The 15,268-nt window shown below is 39.4% G+C and overlaps 1 protein-coding gene across 2 annotated transcripts in view; it reads right to left on the bottom strand.

Moving 5' to 3' along the window:
- Nucleotides 1-3,714: 3,714 nt before the first annotated feature.
- ERCC5 (ERCC excision repair 5, endonuclease) overlaps nucleotides 3,715-15,268 on the bottom strand; it is a 33,815-nt gene continuing 22,261 nt past the window's right edge. The window contains exons 10-15 of one of the 2 annotated variants that reach the window (XM_055335608.1): nucleotides 13,266-13,385; nucleotides 12,886-13,099; nucleotides 11,713-11,857; nucleotides 7,559-7,759; nucleotides 6,361-6,445; nucleotides 3,715-4,400 (exon numbers count right to left, since the gene is read on the bottom strand). In XM_055335608.1, coding sequence (XP_055191583.1) covers nucleotides 3,810-4,400; nucleotides 6,361-6,445; nucleotides 7,559-7,759; nucleotides 11,713-11,857; nucleotides 12,886-13,099; nucleotides 13,266-13,385 — 1,356 coding nt within the window. In that variant the 3' untranslated portion in view covers nucleotides 3,715-3,809. The remainder of the gene's footprint in view (nucleotides 4,401-6,360; nucleotides 6,446-7,558; nucleotides 7,760-11,712; nucleotides 11,858-12,885; nucleotides 13,100-13,265; nucleotides 13,386-15,268) is intronic. The other variant, XM_055335607.1, reaches the window with a different exon arrangement.

Raw genomic sequence — 15,268 nt, 5'->3', positions numbered from 1 at the left:
AATTTTTACAGGTAACAAAATCAAGCAATAGTGTGAAGTTAAATAAACTTAGAGGAGCGTCGGTACAACTTCTAAAAAATACTTTCTAAAACATTGTTGACTTGAAGTCACATTAATATACTGGACAGGACTAGAAGTCTGGGAGCCTAATTTTAATGAGTACTGTCAATAATTTGCTTGTGATTTCAGGCATGTACTCAATGTGTTTCTTGGCTTCCTCACCTATAAAACAGGGAGGTAAAAGGTACTTAATATATATTTGCAGGAGGAATATAGTAGGTAAAAAAAAAAACATTCTGCAAACTACAAAATCTTAAACAATGAAAATTATTATTCATACTTAATTCTGGGCAGAGGACATTCTCTTTTTGGCTTTCTTTTAAACAAGAATAAAGAACCATTTAGTGAATAAAAATTACCTTTTTCAGGGAGCTATTTAGAAGATCATGAAACCTCAGTGCTAGATTTCTTAGGCCAAATCCCTAAATCGAGCATTTAAACTGGCATAGTGATAATGATTATTTCAGTTCCACTGAACTGTTTGAAAAGTACATAGAGACCTCTGCCTCCACCTCTAAGTTGCTTATAGCACACATCTGCATCTGAGAACTAGAAAAGCAGATTACACACACACTCTCTACAGGTGAAGAGAGAGCTGCCAAGGCAGCTGAGAATTCCGTTTTTGCTGATTATTTGTAATAAAGAGACTGAGAAGCCAAAAGGAAGACAAGGCAGGATGCCAGCAGAACTTCAGGTGATCACACAGAAGTGGGGAAACAAAGAACAGTGTTTGGAGCTGGCAAGGCAGCCAGGAACTGGGAGCCCAAGATCCCAGAAAGCACAGAGAAATAAACCCCACACTCAGCACTAATTCTTCACTCAAGGCATTTGCTCAACAAGATGTTAGGGTAAGAGGCTAATTTTCCAAGCAAGAGTAGCTGAACACAGATCAAAGATCACAATAAGAAACACCCCAGCTGTCAGTTGGTAACCCCTGGAAAACTACTTTTTTAGTAATGGAGAGAAACTAGAAGATGGAATCTTACAAAGACAGCAAAACAGCCTTGAATCCACCCGGTCCTGATTATAGTCAGATCTTCCCTGTGCTGCCAGCCAGAATACCTTCTGGAATCCTCTGCAGAGAAAGATCCACATCATCTATAATTTTTTATACACAACGTCCAAGCATTCACTCAAAGTTTACTAATCATACCAAGAAACAGACAACAGAAAGAAACCTACAGGTAACCCAGGTATTGGAGCTGTTTAATATAGACTTTAAAGTAACCGCGATGACGATATTCAAAGAATAGATGACAAGAATTACACCAAAGAACAAGAATCTATAAAAATTAGTCAAAAGAACAGAACTGAAAATATAATACACAAAATAAAAAACTCAATAGATGAGTTTAACAGCAAATGTAGAGAAAGTTGAAGAAAGGATTAGTAAGCTGAAAATAATTTTATAGAAAAAGTATATGATGGTTATCCTACAACATACCTGTATATACCAACTCACTTTGAATAGTAATAAATTTGTTTTGCTGCTGATGGTTTTAAACAGGCAACCTATTTCAGAGGTAAACTATCACCCTAAATTTCAAATTAGGAGATTTGGGGGAAAAAAGATTTGGGTTCAGGTTACACTTTCCTACTAGATGGTTGAATTTGGTAAAGGCAGTATCTCCAAGCTTGTTTCTTCACTTGCAAAAGGACATGTCTTGGTCAGAAGGTTAGGAGGAAAAAAAAGAATATAAAATGTCTATAAATAGCATATTTACAACATAAGCTGTATATCCATTATTCCTCTTCCTGGTAGAGCTTACATTTCTGAGTATTTCTAGTATATTCTGAAGAATTTGCTCAGTTCAGCTCAACAGTGGAGGACAAAGGACATTCAGAATGTCCTCAGCAAAAGACATTCTGCTTGCCAGGGCTTTTGCTCTTTCCTCTTCCACAGGTCGAAATGCAGATATAGCAGGCACCTAGACCATTCAAACAAGACAACAACCTAGGGGATGACTGAACCTGGGACCCTGAATGACCTCATGGTGGGCAGCTGCCTCACCAGCTCAGACTAGCCAGCCTGTTGAGTAGGAGATAAATAACGGTCCAGCTTATGTATGCCACTATATATGAACCCTCTTTGCTATAGCAGCTTAGCCTTCACCCCAACTACTATAGTACAAAACAAATGTAAATTATCTATTAAAGACAACAAAATTAAACAAAAGTACTACCTACAAACATATATGCAGAAAACTCTTCTCAAGTAGCTTTGAGAAATGAGAATATGAAAAAGGTAATGTCTCCCTACCTCATCCCCCCAAATAAGTGTTCTGCTTCAAATACCTCCAGAGAAAAGAAGCACTAAAAAAAGATCTGAGTTTATTTACATGGATGTCCTTGTCAACTCTAGAAAAAGCTGCTAGAGAAGACTGATCAGAAGCAGAGGAGATACTTCAAATTAGGAAAGAACCAATGATAAGCAAGGAAAAGTACAGCTATAGACCAAGTATCTGAGAAGTTGGGCTAAAAACTCAATATAAATTAAAGTCTTAAAAAAAAGCATCCAAGGGGTCTGGGTGGCTCAGTGGATTAAGTGTCTGCCTTTGGCTCAGGTCATGACCCAGAGTCTTGGGATCAAGTCCCGCATAGGACTCCCTGCTCAGTGGGGAGTGTGCTTCTCCTTCTGCCATGCCCCCTGCTTGTGCTGTCAAGTAAATAAATGAAATCTTTTAAAAAAGAGAAAAAAAAATAAAAAAAGAAAAAAAAAAGCATCCAGCAGTCAGTAAGAGGTTGCTGAAAGGTATCTGTACTTAGTATTCACTGGGGTGAAGACTTTCAATTATTTGAAAGTGGAGGGAAGAAAATCAGTCAAGATGGAAAACATCAAAGATTTGAGGAAAGACACAGACTTGGGGAGATGGTACCTCCGAAGGCCACAGAACCAAAGCTCAAGGTAATTGGCAATACTCTCCTCAGACTGATGTAACTGTAGGCAATCAGAACTTTGGGAGTCGCTGTGGGGTGAGCAGCGGCCGGAGCAATAATAAACTAATCTAGGCTAAGCCACTCAGAAGGACCATTTCTGTCAACAATGACCATCCTCCGAAAGCCTCTCCTAACAATGGCCCACCTACACCAGTCCAGCCATGGCCCTGAGCCCCCACAGCCATTCAGGCAGAAGTCAGCTCAACACAACCCAAGTATTTTAAAAGGCAAATATTCTGGAACAGAGGTTCCTGTATTTGGTTAATACTCAAGGGGGGTATCATGTACCCCATTTAGGTTCCCTAATTATCTCACTACAGCAAACATACTCTTCAAAGTGTGTTGCAGCAGTGAGGTTCCCTCCTGCTATTCTTTTAAGTGGACCCCCAGGAAAAATGGGACGCAGCAGGGGGCAGGACTTCATGTAGTTGTGGGAAATGGTCACTGTTATGGAATAAGAAATAAGGGTGTATTTCTTCTCGTCTGGGTCAGAAAGTCAGAGGGAATGCAGACTGACAGTGACTACTGATTAACAGAAACACTTCCTTTTTGTTAATGCTGTCAGAAAGCATCAGACGTTGTAGGATAATAGAAACATGAGCAAAGACTGAATACAGGGAAATATTCAATGACATGTAAATGCTAGAAAGATGTAACATGTCGGAAAAATAAATGTCCAGTTTTGCATCCATATTTTTAAAAACCACACAATACAAAAAGTTTGCAAATACTTTTAATTGTATTATTTCCTCACAACAAATTCATTACAAAATGTTAGTTGTACCTGATGATGGGGAACACATGGACTTAAATTAGCTTTTTCTCTTTTTTCCTCTTATACCTCTCAGTTTCCTCTTTCTCTTCCCAAACACAGATCTGGCAGTCACCAGTACTGGCACTGGCCCCCCACCATCATCGTCACTGGAGCTGCTGGTGGTTGCACCTTGGTCCCTGACAGGAGCAGGCGTCACTGCACTCTGCAAACCTGGGTGACTGGCAGGTGACTCCAGGGCTGCTCCCCTGCAGCGCATGTTCACCGAAGACCCACACTCCGTGTCCTCGCCTGAAGAGGTCCCAGATGATGGCGAGAGGCAGGCCCCCACAAAAAACCCACCACAACTTCTCTCTTGCTTGGAATCTGAAAGCCTCTTTTTTTTCGGGCTTGATGACTCTTTCCATTTATTTACGATGCTTCTCTTCTGGGTTTTTCCTTTTGCCTTATCAGGGAACTCAAAATCATTCTCCATGGCAACAGACACTGCTTCTATTTCGCTGGCTGCTGCTTCTCGCTCTTTTCTCAGCATACATGTCACAGCTCTGTTAAGTCTCTGGCTCCTAATACCCTTAGCATCTTGTCTCTCCTGTTGAGCTAATCTAAAGAAAGAATCAATTCGGAGCTGCGTCTAAAAATGAAATGAAATAATAAAAAAAAAAAAATCAGGCGAGTCAGTCAACTTTCTGAAGCAAACCAAAGAGCTTCACCTTGGTCACTAGCTTTGGAGGACTCTTTCAGAGAATGTGAATTCCTTATCTCTCAAAAGCCAAATCTCTCCCACAGGATTTACGGCAGCAAAATTTTATTTTCTAGATCACACTTGAAGCAATATTGCATCACCTCTATCTGAGCCCTCTGTCCATAGCTAACTAAGTAGCCCCTTCCCAGGTACTCAAAGACAGTCGTGTGTTTTTCAGTAGCCAAAGATGCCATCTTCTTTTGGAATAGCACAGCCTCAGGAGTCTGTTTCTAAATTCCACTCTTCCCTTCTCTTAAAAACATCGCCATCATTCAGTATGTTGAGGAGGCAACCACATAGTACTACCTACTGGGGACCATGGGAAATGGTCATGCCCTTTGTTTAGGAATCCAATTTTAGGAAGACATTATTAAAATAATAGTTACCTGTGGGAGAAGTTTTATGCCTAATGTTGATCACAGCATTATTTATGAAAACCTGATAATCTGAACTGAACCAATAAGTGAAATTTCTTTGAGGCAATGTCATCTGGTCATTTGAAATGACAAAAACCATGCAATATACAGAAAAAAAAGTCTTTGGTTAATAAGTATGAGGGGGGGTTAGAAATATCAAATTGTATTTATGTATGATAACAAATATATGTGAGAAGCGAGGGGTGGGGAATAAAAGAGAATAAACCTAAATGTTAATATTTGTGTGAGAGAAAATAAATAATGGATCATTTCAATTCACTTTTTTTCATTTTCTAATTTTGGGGAAATAAATTTATATTAACTTCTTTTTTTATATATATGTTAACTTCTATAATGTAAAGGAAGAAACATATTCCAACAAAATTTATTTGAAATTAAGGAGTAGTTAGTCACAAAGCCAATAAGCTTTCCTTGCCTTTGGCATAAATGTCTGCATTATAGAAAGTCATCAATTAAGCAACAAGAGACTTTCTTCAGAAAGGCCGTCTTTTTTCAGAAAGGCTGTCCAGGGCAGCCTGGGTGGTCAGCGGTTTAGCGCTGCCTTCAGTCTAGGGCGTGATCCTGGAGACCCAGGATCGAGTCCCACATCAGGCTCCCTGCATGAAGCCTGCTTCTCCCTCTGCCTGTGTCTCTGCCTCTCTCTCTCTCTCTCTCTCTCTGTGTGTCTCTCATGAGTAAATAAATAAAATCTTTAAAAAAAAAAAAAAAAAGAAAAGAAAAGGCCGTCCAGCTCAGTGTTTTCAAAATTAAACAAACCTAATGACAATAGGTTTAAATATAGGTATCCTATAGAATATGGTCTCATTTCTACTAAGTGGTTAACCTGTACATATATTTTGGAGGCTGTCCCTGGGGCAGGAACAGTTTTCTGCATGGGTAGAAACATACTCACAGGTAAAGCAAGACATGATTACCTACCCACCCACAGAACTGAGGGCCATACAAAGGCCTCATCTCTCCCCCAAAAATCTCTCCTGCCAATGTGCCACAGTGATGATTCATTTATAGAACAAGAACATTTGTACTTGGATAGAATTTAATGATCAGGATTGCTTTGGACTAAATACTTCCTAGACTTTTTTTGAAATGCAAATAGCTCTGAAAAATTAAAATAGTCAACTGTAAACACCTCAGTGAGCAATCCATTATTAGCCTGGTTTTTTCAAAGTCAAAATGAACACTCACAGTCCCCAAAGTCCAGCCGTAAGAGTGAAATTGAGAAATGAAGATAAGGTGCAGTTTCCCCTTTTTCTGTTTTCCTCCATTCCCTTATCTAAAGTGTAAAAATCTTTAAATGTATGTTATGAGCCCTAAAATAAAAGAGTAACCAACCAGTCTTTAAGAGCTGACACTGACAGCTTTTCTACATTCACTCCTTACCCTGAACTTGGGGAAAGAGCTGCCATGATTACCTGCTGGGCGTTCAGTTGCTTTAATACTGGAAACAGAGACTCATCTGTCTTCGTCCTATTCCAGCCAAAATAACGCTGACAAAATATGCAGGCAGTTAAGGCTTCTACATGTTTTTAAAGATATTTAAACAAGTGATAAATAAAAAGTTGCAAAGAACTCACCCATAATTTCATTCCCTGTATCTCTAAAGATTTTCATATTTATAAAGAATAAAGTAGTAAGAGAACAGAATGACAAAACAATTACTGCAACATAATCACATGGCCCTGTCTCCTGTTCAGTGTCCTCTAAGATAAAACATACCCAACTCTCATTTTAAGATATCAGAGGCTCATTACTAGGAAAAAAGGTTAACCTAAAACAAAAACAGGTTTACAGATATGATACATATTTCTTTGATAGTTAGGCTAATACTACAGCAAACATTTAATTATCTATCCAGATAGTTAACTAAATATGCAGAAAGGAACATATAAATAAGAATAAAGAACAAAACTAATACTCTTTTCTATTCTTTCAGGATGAATAATTATATGGTTGTATCTATGAATGCTCATCACTACCTATTTCAAATAAAGATCCTCTTTAAAGGAATTATTCATAATAGCTAAAACATGGAAGCAACCCAAGTATCCACCAAGAGATGAACAGATAAGCAAAATATAGCATATCCACACAATGGAATATTATTCAGCCTTAAAGAGGAAGGACATTCTGACCTATACTTTGGCATGGACGAGCCTTGAGGACTTAGTGCTCAGTGAAATAAGCCAGATACAAAAGGACCAATACTGAATGATTCCACTCATAGAAGGCACTCACTAGTCAAAACCATGGAGACAGGAGGTAGACTTGTAGTTGCTAGGGGCCGAGGGGAGGGAAAGGGATGGGAGGGGGAGTTGTTAATGGATCTCAAGCTTCAACTCTTTTCAGATGAAAAGAACGGGGATGGATTTGGTGACTAGTGATTGTTGCACAATAATGTGAATGTATTTAATGCCACTGAATGGTATGCTTAAAATGTTAAGATGACAAATTCTGTTACTTTACCACCCCCAAAAAACAAAAAAAAAAAAGAACATCTTAGATAAACAGAGTATGAAGAAAAAGCTGATCCAAGTTGATGTTCCCTACGACTCAAAAGAAAACACATATTTGGCTCAGTAGTCCTTTACCTTTTAAGGAGTAAAAGGATACTCTCTAATTTTGTCCAGATCTGGTTTCCCCCACAGAAACGATCCCCTGGAATCATCCACCACAGGTTTGAGGTAAGCATCCGCAACAGCTGGATTGGGGAAGCCAGGTGTGAGCTGCAGCTTGCGTAATTTTTTTTTCACTTTGGTATCATAAGGGTTAGGTCTTATCTTCTTATTTTTTTGAGCTTCATGCCACCACTCTCTATAAGGGAAAGGAGAGAAGGCTTCATGACGTATAGTGGATGCACCACAGATAAAGGTAAATGTAAACTCAAGTGCCAGAACAAATCCTATGACCCACAGAATAACCAGAGCAAACACAGACTACAAGCTCACTTTGCCCCTGGCACTGTGTCAGCTGTTGTACATGCCCGATCATCACCTGAGCACAGTCCCACCACCATCCTTACCTCACAACGGACGAAACTGACCACAAGCAGAAGTCACTACCTGCTCAAGATTCCACAGCTGGGACTAATGCAGTCAGACCCTGAGAATCACCCTCCAGATCTCACAACTTCTCCGGGGCTCTTCCTCAGCAGGAAAATGAAGTGATATATCTGTATCATTTACCTCAAATCAACTACAATAATAGACCCAAGAATATTTAACAGTATGTAAAAATACCAAGAACGTGTTACATCTTAAAAAGGCAGAACACGACTCTACATCAGGTATAACCTCAATTTTGGAGAAAATGCATATATGTGAAGAAAAAAAATAAACAAGGCAATTTAAAATAATAAAAGCAATGATCGCTATTATTTCACTGTATCAGGCAATGTTTTAAGCAAGGATACAGCTGTTCGTTTTCTTCTTTGTATTTTATTCCTTTTTCAGTTTTCCCATTGTGAGCATAAATTACTCTGGCAAGTTAAAGACAGCTAGCCGCATATTCTTTGATTCTCCTCCCAATCCAGAAGTGGCGTCCATGTCCCCTTCCCTTGAGCCAGGTGAGCTCTATGACTGAGGAAGTGACACTGTGCCAGGTCTTACGAGACTGTCGTTTCCATATCCTGACCCTTGGAATATCTACCTCAGATGCAGCTGACATGGTCTGAGGAAGCTCCAGCTGGTGAAGAGGTCCAGATGGAGGGGGTCCGAGGCCCCGGCCCACTGTTTTGGCTGAGTTCCTGGCTGACAGTCAGCATCACTGGCCAGAAACGTGGCTCTATCACCAGTGGATCCTCTAGCCCCGCTGAGCCAACCCCCAACACACACAGAATCTGGCAAGACCTGCCCCTGCAGCCTCACCAAACTGCAGGTTCATGGCAAAATCAATGACCATTGCTGTTTGAAGCCACTGAGGTTTAAAGTATTTTATAATGCCACAGAGATAACCAGAAAAATGTACACAATTAGGAAGAATAAATGGCATAAAGTTAAAAACAAAGAAAACCCTCACCAATCTATGCATTCAATGAAACGTTACAAAAAACAAAACCCTCTATCTCATGTTCCACTGCTTCACATACTTAGTGGTATTAGAAAGCGGACTCAGAGCTGTTCTCAGCCAGTCTCACTTCAACGCAGGAGTGCCACCTAGCAGTACAAAAGTCTAACTGCAGTCTTCACTGCAGGATCAAAAGGCAAAAAGTAAGATCTATCCCCTTCACCTTTACAATACTGTTTCCAAAAGTGCGCTAAGAGAATACCTATAATTCTTGCCTACTCTCTTTAGAATTTTCATCTTTGAGACAAGTTAGTAATCACGACTGTCCGCTACGTGGGTCAGCACAACATGTGGAGCACTCATGACACGGAAGAAATCCCCTCCTTAAAGCAGGCGTGCCCAACACTACCATCAAGATGAAAGATAGCCTCTGCAAATCAGCCGAGCTGTGGGGGGACACAAAACAGGGGGTGGGAGTGACTGTGATAAGAGAGAAGGATTTGTGCCCTGGCCAGCAATCTCTGGGCATTTATACCTAGTGTTTTCAGATCCCATTTTCCCCCCGGACAACCCAAAATGTTCCATGAAAGCGCCCCTAATTTAAATGTTGGTAGCCAATTCTGAATGAAGGCTCCATAGAAGAGCACAGCATGTGTACCTTAACCAAACACAGCTGGGCTGAATACAGTGGGCAGGCCCCTAGTAGCTCCACCAGAAGGGGTGACAAGCTGGGGTCTGGTCAGCAGAAGGAAAAGCAGAAAAGAAAGCAAGACGACATTCTCAATCTTTCTGCTCTTCCATCTCTTCCTGCTCTCTAACTCTGCATCTATCTTAAATGTTCCTGAGCCAGGTCCAGCTCAACTGCTCCTCTCTGCCACTGACCAGCCAGACAACCAGAGCAGAAATGGCTAAAGCGGACTCTAAAAACGTAAACCACTCAACTAACAACAAATGAGCAAAAACTGTTGAAAGAAAAGAAATATGGCATAAGCAGGCATTTACTATACCAGAAGTTCAAATTTTCAACAAATAAAAAAATTTAGGACATCAAATTGAAAAGCTAAACACCATTTTTACTTATCCTGAAATAATCAGTTAAGAACCCAAAGATATGTCTATGAAGACACTCAAATCATGTTTGTTTAGACTTTAAAAATATAGGAACAATAGGCGTGTGATTAATCAATCATGATCTATCAAAAGACTACAATGGAGTCATTAAAAACGTTATTCATCTATACGTTGTTGATAGTATGCCTGTTCTATCACCAAATTTACAGGTAACATAAAAGTATATGGTATCATCCCATTCCTATAAAAAGAAACAATACACACTTGTATGAGTACACATGTATACATATGTTTGTATATATATGAGTATACATGCATAGAAAAGTCTAAAATTATATAAACCAAAGTGTTAACTGTAACCATCCTTTAAATTCATATTTCATAATTTTTCTATTATTATTTGTATAATAAAGTTATTTGTAGTTTTTCAAGTTATTTCTGTACCATGACCTACAACCTATCTCATAATTTACTTCCAGTATATTTTCTCCTTAATAAAATGAAAATCATGACAAGACAGAGAGAGAAAGCATACATTGGTACATGTGCTATGGGTGGAGGACAGCAAACATTACAACCACTTCTGCATTTAAGTTTTAATTCCAATCACTGATTCTTTAGAACACCTGAGAATTTTTCAGACAAAGAAGATACAATTGGAAGAACTCCAAAGAATCATTAAATCAGCTACCACCAAATAGTACCTTATGACAAGCTGGTGGTTAGAAAATGCCATCACAACTTCTAGAATAGACTAAAATCCACGGAACTGTGAAATTTAAGGTATATGGCTTACTTTCCAATGTTTTTAAATGCCATCAAGGACCAACCTTAAGAAAGAACTCTTTCCCAGACATCCTGCTAAACACCACCATCCCAGAACCTCCATAATTTTAAAGTGTAGGCCAAGGATGGCACAACGGTAGGTTCTGGATAGAATGCAGCACCACCACTGAACACAGTGGGGTACATAGAGCAAGAAACAGGACAACAGGGCTCAGGGTAAAGTTCTTAGTACTGTATTTCCATGCTCCCTCTGGCCCCCTCTTTCAGGACACTTAACACATGGAGGTACAGGGATGTGTTCGCTTCTGTCTCCGCAACAGTGTGGAGCTCCTTGAGAGCGCAGCCTATAGCTTAATCAACTTTCCTACCCGAGCCTAGCAGGTGTCTGACACATAGCAGCTACTCAATAAGTATGTGAATGAACGAAATAGGGATTTCTACTTGCCTGTGAAATCCCTCAGGCCTGGCTATGTAACCTTAAACCAAGATAAGCCTTGTGTCTCTTTAAAAATTATCTCTGCTTTCACTTAAGTCTAGAAAAGGGAAAACAAATTTGGTAACCCAATCAGTTCCAGTGATTTGTGGCAGTTCATGATGTAAATAATAGTTCTATTTGTTAAATTGGATATTTTTTTAGAGATTTATTTATTTGAGAGAAAGCGAGAGAGAGTGCAAGAGAATGCACGTGTGTGTGCAGGGAGGGGAGAAGCAAAGGGAGAAAATCTCAAAACAAACTCCATGCCGAGCACAGAACACAGAGCCCAATGTGGGCTTGATCCCACAATCCGGAAACCATGACTAAGCTAAAACCAAGAGTCGGACACTTAACCAATTGCGCCACTCAGGTGCTCTAAATTGGATATTTACATAAACATTTGAATTAAAGAAATTAAGAAAGAACTTACGAGAATTTTAGGAGAGGTTCCAGGCCATGTCCAGGGAATTCATTCAGAATTTCCATGGCTGTAACACAACCAACAGTTGGTATTCCTTCTGTATAATCACTTCCAAGCAAATAGGCCAAATTTATTAATTTGTTCCGGTCTAATCCTATAAAAGTAAAAATCATTTAATATCTTTAAAATTTTTATTACAACACACCAAACAAGATTCTGCCTCTGGGCCTCTGCAGTATCTAAGCCCTTTTTCCAACATGCTCATCCCTAAGGTATGTACAACACTACCTCTTTTTAGGCCCTAGCCCAAAAGTTACCTATTAATAAAGCCTTTCCTGACCACAACTCTATATACAATAGCACATGCACTTCCTGTGACTATAGGTCACCCTAATCTCTTCTACAGTTTTATTTTTCTACATGGTAATTATGTCAAATTATGATTTATGTTTATTTTCTGTTTCTCCTCCTAGCCTTGTATTCTCCACTGTTTCCCCCACTGCCATGAACAAGAGCTGGCATACAGGAATTACTTGATATATATTTGTTAGATGAATGGGAAAGTGAAGAATCACTGCCAGAAGCACCAGCACGGGGTCATGAAGTTAATGACTCCAGCAGGAGTGACTCCACCTGCCTCCCCTCTCTACCACGTCTGGTTTACTTCAGAGATCTCAGGGAACCAGTCAAAATCTAAGCCGGTCAGGTAGTTGAAACTGCAGAAAATGCCTAAACATGACTAGGGTTTTCATTTCTTTTTTTTTTTTAAGATTTATTTATTTATTTATTCATGATAGACATATATATATATATATCCTGATATCTCTCTCTCTCTCTCTCTCTCTCTCTAGAGAGAGAGAGGCAGAGACACAGGAGGAGGGAGAAGCAGGCTCCATGCCGGGAGCCCGATGTGGGACTCGATCCCGGGACTCCAGGATCGTGCCCTGGGCCAAAGGCAGACACTAAACCGCTGAGCCATCCAGGGATCCCAGGGTTTTAATTTCTTAATTTTAATTTAAAAATCCTATTCCTCTATAGAAGCAAATGATCACTTATATGGAAACTTGTGTAGACCTACCTTTTTTAATTAATAACATCAAATTAGTTCCTTGGAAAGGAAAAAATTCATAATACAATTTCTAAAGGTAAATCTCAAAAAATAATCATACTCTGAAGTCTTACCAAGTTGATTGTGAAAGTCCACGTACTGGTAATATTCTACAAACTTGTTTTTATTAAAAAAGTTTTTATAGACATGCCGTGCTCCAAACAGCCAAATATCACTATCATCAGTGATTGTCCCAGAAGTTTGATCAGTCAGGTCCAGGATGGCACACTGAGCCTCTGCTTCCATGGGAGCCTCGATGTAGGGAATGCCAAAGAGGCGAAGAAGTTCCTAGAGAGCCAGAGACACGCCATGACCCCTGTGAAATGCAGGACCTGGCCTTGACCAGAGATGGGAGCAGTGCATACACATTTTATTTAAGGCATTCCCTCGGGGAATTCGATTAAGTGACAACAGCAGTAGGTATTGCTAAAGGAACCCCGGGTTGTACACCCACCTGGCTTTCTAGGAACATCTGCCCCGTCACAGTAGCAGCCGTTCGTTCTTGCTGCTGCTGTTGCGCTTTCAATGAATGCTGCTGTGCTAACAGGTCGTTCTCCAGAGTCTCCAGTTCCTCCTACAAAATAATTTCATCTGTAGATAATTATATTAATGATCCAATTAAGCTCATTTGTTACAAAAAGCCTGCATTTCATCTGACTAAATTACCAAGCAAGCTTTCCCACTTGGATTTCTGAGGAAGTCTGTGATATCTTTAGAGTTTCCTCACTAACTCACACAGATGTGGAGGCCATCTCCAGACAGCAACCTACTCGAAAGAGGAGCCATCAGCAAGAACACAATGCATGCAAATAGAAATTGCACGAAGAGAAACTGGAGAGGGGCGCCAGGCTGGCTTATTCAGTACAGCACACAACTCTTGATCTCAGGGCTGTGGCTTTAAGCCCCACATTGGATGTAGAGATTACTGAAAAATAAATCTTAAAAAAAAAAAAAAAGGAAGAAAACTATGGTATACATATATACAATGAAAATACTATTCAGCCATAAAAAAAAAAAAATGAAATCTAGCCTTTTGTGACAACATGGATGGACCTCAAGGGCATTGTGCTAATAAAAAAAAGTCAGAGAAAGACAAATACCATACAATCACTCCTACAGGTAGAATCTAAAAAAACTTTTTAATTAAAAATTTTTAAGAAGTTCGTCGATACAAAGCATAAACTGGTGGTTACTGGAGAGGGGGAGATAATGGGTAAATTGTTGAGTTTTGGGTTTAAACAAATTGAATTTAAAAAACACAGAGTGAGGGGCATCTGGGTGGCTCAGTCAGTTAAAAGTCTGCCTTCAGCTCAGGTCGTGATCCTGGGGTCCTGGAATCAAGCCTCATCTGGGGCTCCCTGCTCAGCCAGGGGCCTGCTTCTCTCTCTCTCTCTGCCCCTCCCCTTGCTCAATCTCTCTCTCTCTCTCTCTCTCTCTCTCTCAAATAAATAAAATCTTAAAAAAAAAAAAAAAAAAAAAAAACCAGAGTGAGATACCACTTCCCACCCACTAGGGCGACTGTAATAAAAAGGACAGATGTTAGTAAGTAGAATGTGGAAAAAATGGAACCCTCATACACGGTTAGTGGAAATGGTGCAGACTTTGGAAAACAGTTTGACAGGGCCTCAAAAAGGTTAACATAGCTCCCCTGTGACCCAGCAGTTCTATTCCTAAGTGTACACCAAAGATAAATAAAAACCTAGGTCCCCACAAAAACTTGTACATGAATGTTAAAAGCAGCATTATTCATAATAGCCAAAAAGTATCAACAGCCCAAATGTACATCAAATGATGAAGAAAATGTGGTACACATCCGTACAATGGAATACCATTTGGCAATAAAAAGAAATAATTACTCACACATGCTACAACATGGATAGACCTCGAAAACATTCTGCTAAGTGAAAGGAGCCAGAAACAAAAGGCCACAAGCTATAGGATCCCATTTATGTAATATGTCAAGAAAGGACAAGTCCATAAAGTAGATGAGTGGTCCCAGATGGAGAAGGGACAGGAAGGGACTGCTAATTGGGTACAGGGCTTCTTTTTGGGGTGGTGAAAATGTTCTAAAATTGTGATGGCTGTATAATTCTGTGAATTATACTAAAAGTTACAAACTATGAGAAATAAAATGTCAATTATTATAACCTCAAAAACATGAAATACTTGGAGATAAATCTGAAAAAAGGATATGCAAGATCTGTACACTGAAAACTGCAAAACATTGCTGAAAAAATTTTAAAAGACCTGAATAAATCAAGATATATCCTATTTTCACAGATCAGAAAATAGTATTGCTAAGATGTTAATTCTCTCCATATTGATCAGTATATTCAATGCAATTTCATCCAAACCGTAGGCATTTTTCACACATATTGAGAAGCTAATTCTAAAATTCATTTGGAAATGCACAAACAACTTTGAAAAAAACAAAGTTGGAAGACTCAGATTCGCATT

The sequence above is a fragment of the Nyctereutes procyonoides genome, unplaced genomic scaffold (assembly GCF_905146905.1).
Source record: "Nyctereutes procyonoides isolate TBG_1078 unplaced genomic scaffold, NYPRO_anot_genome, whole genome shotgun sequence".
Taxonomy (NCBI): Eukaryota; Metazoa; Chordata; class Mammalia; order Carnivora; family Canidae; genus Nyctereutes; species Nyctereutes procyonoides.
This window is presented reverse-complemented; position numbering and strand designations above follow the sequence as displayed.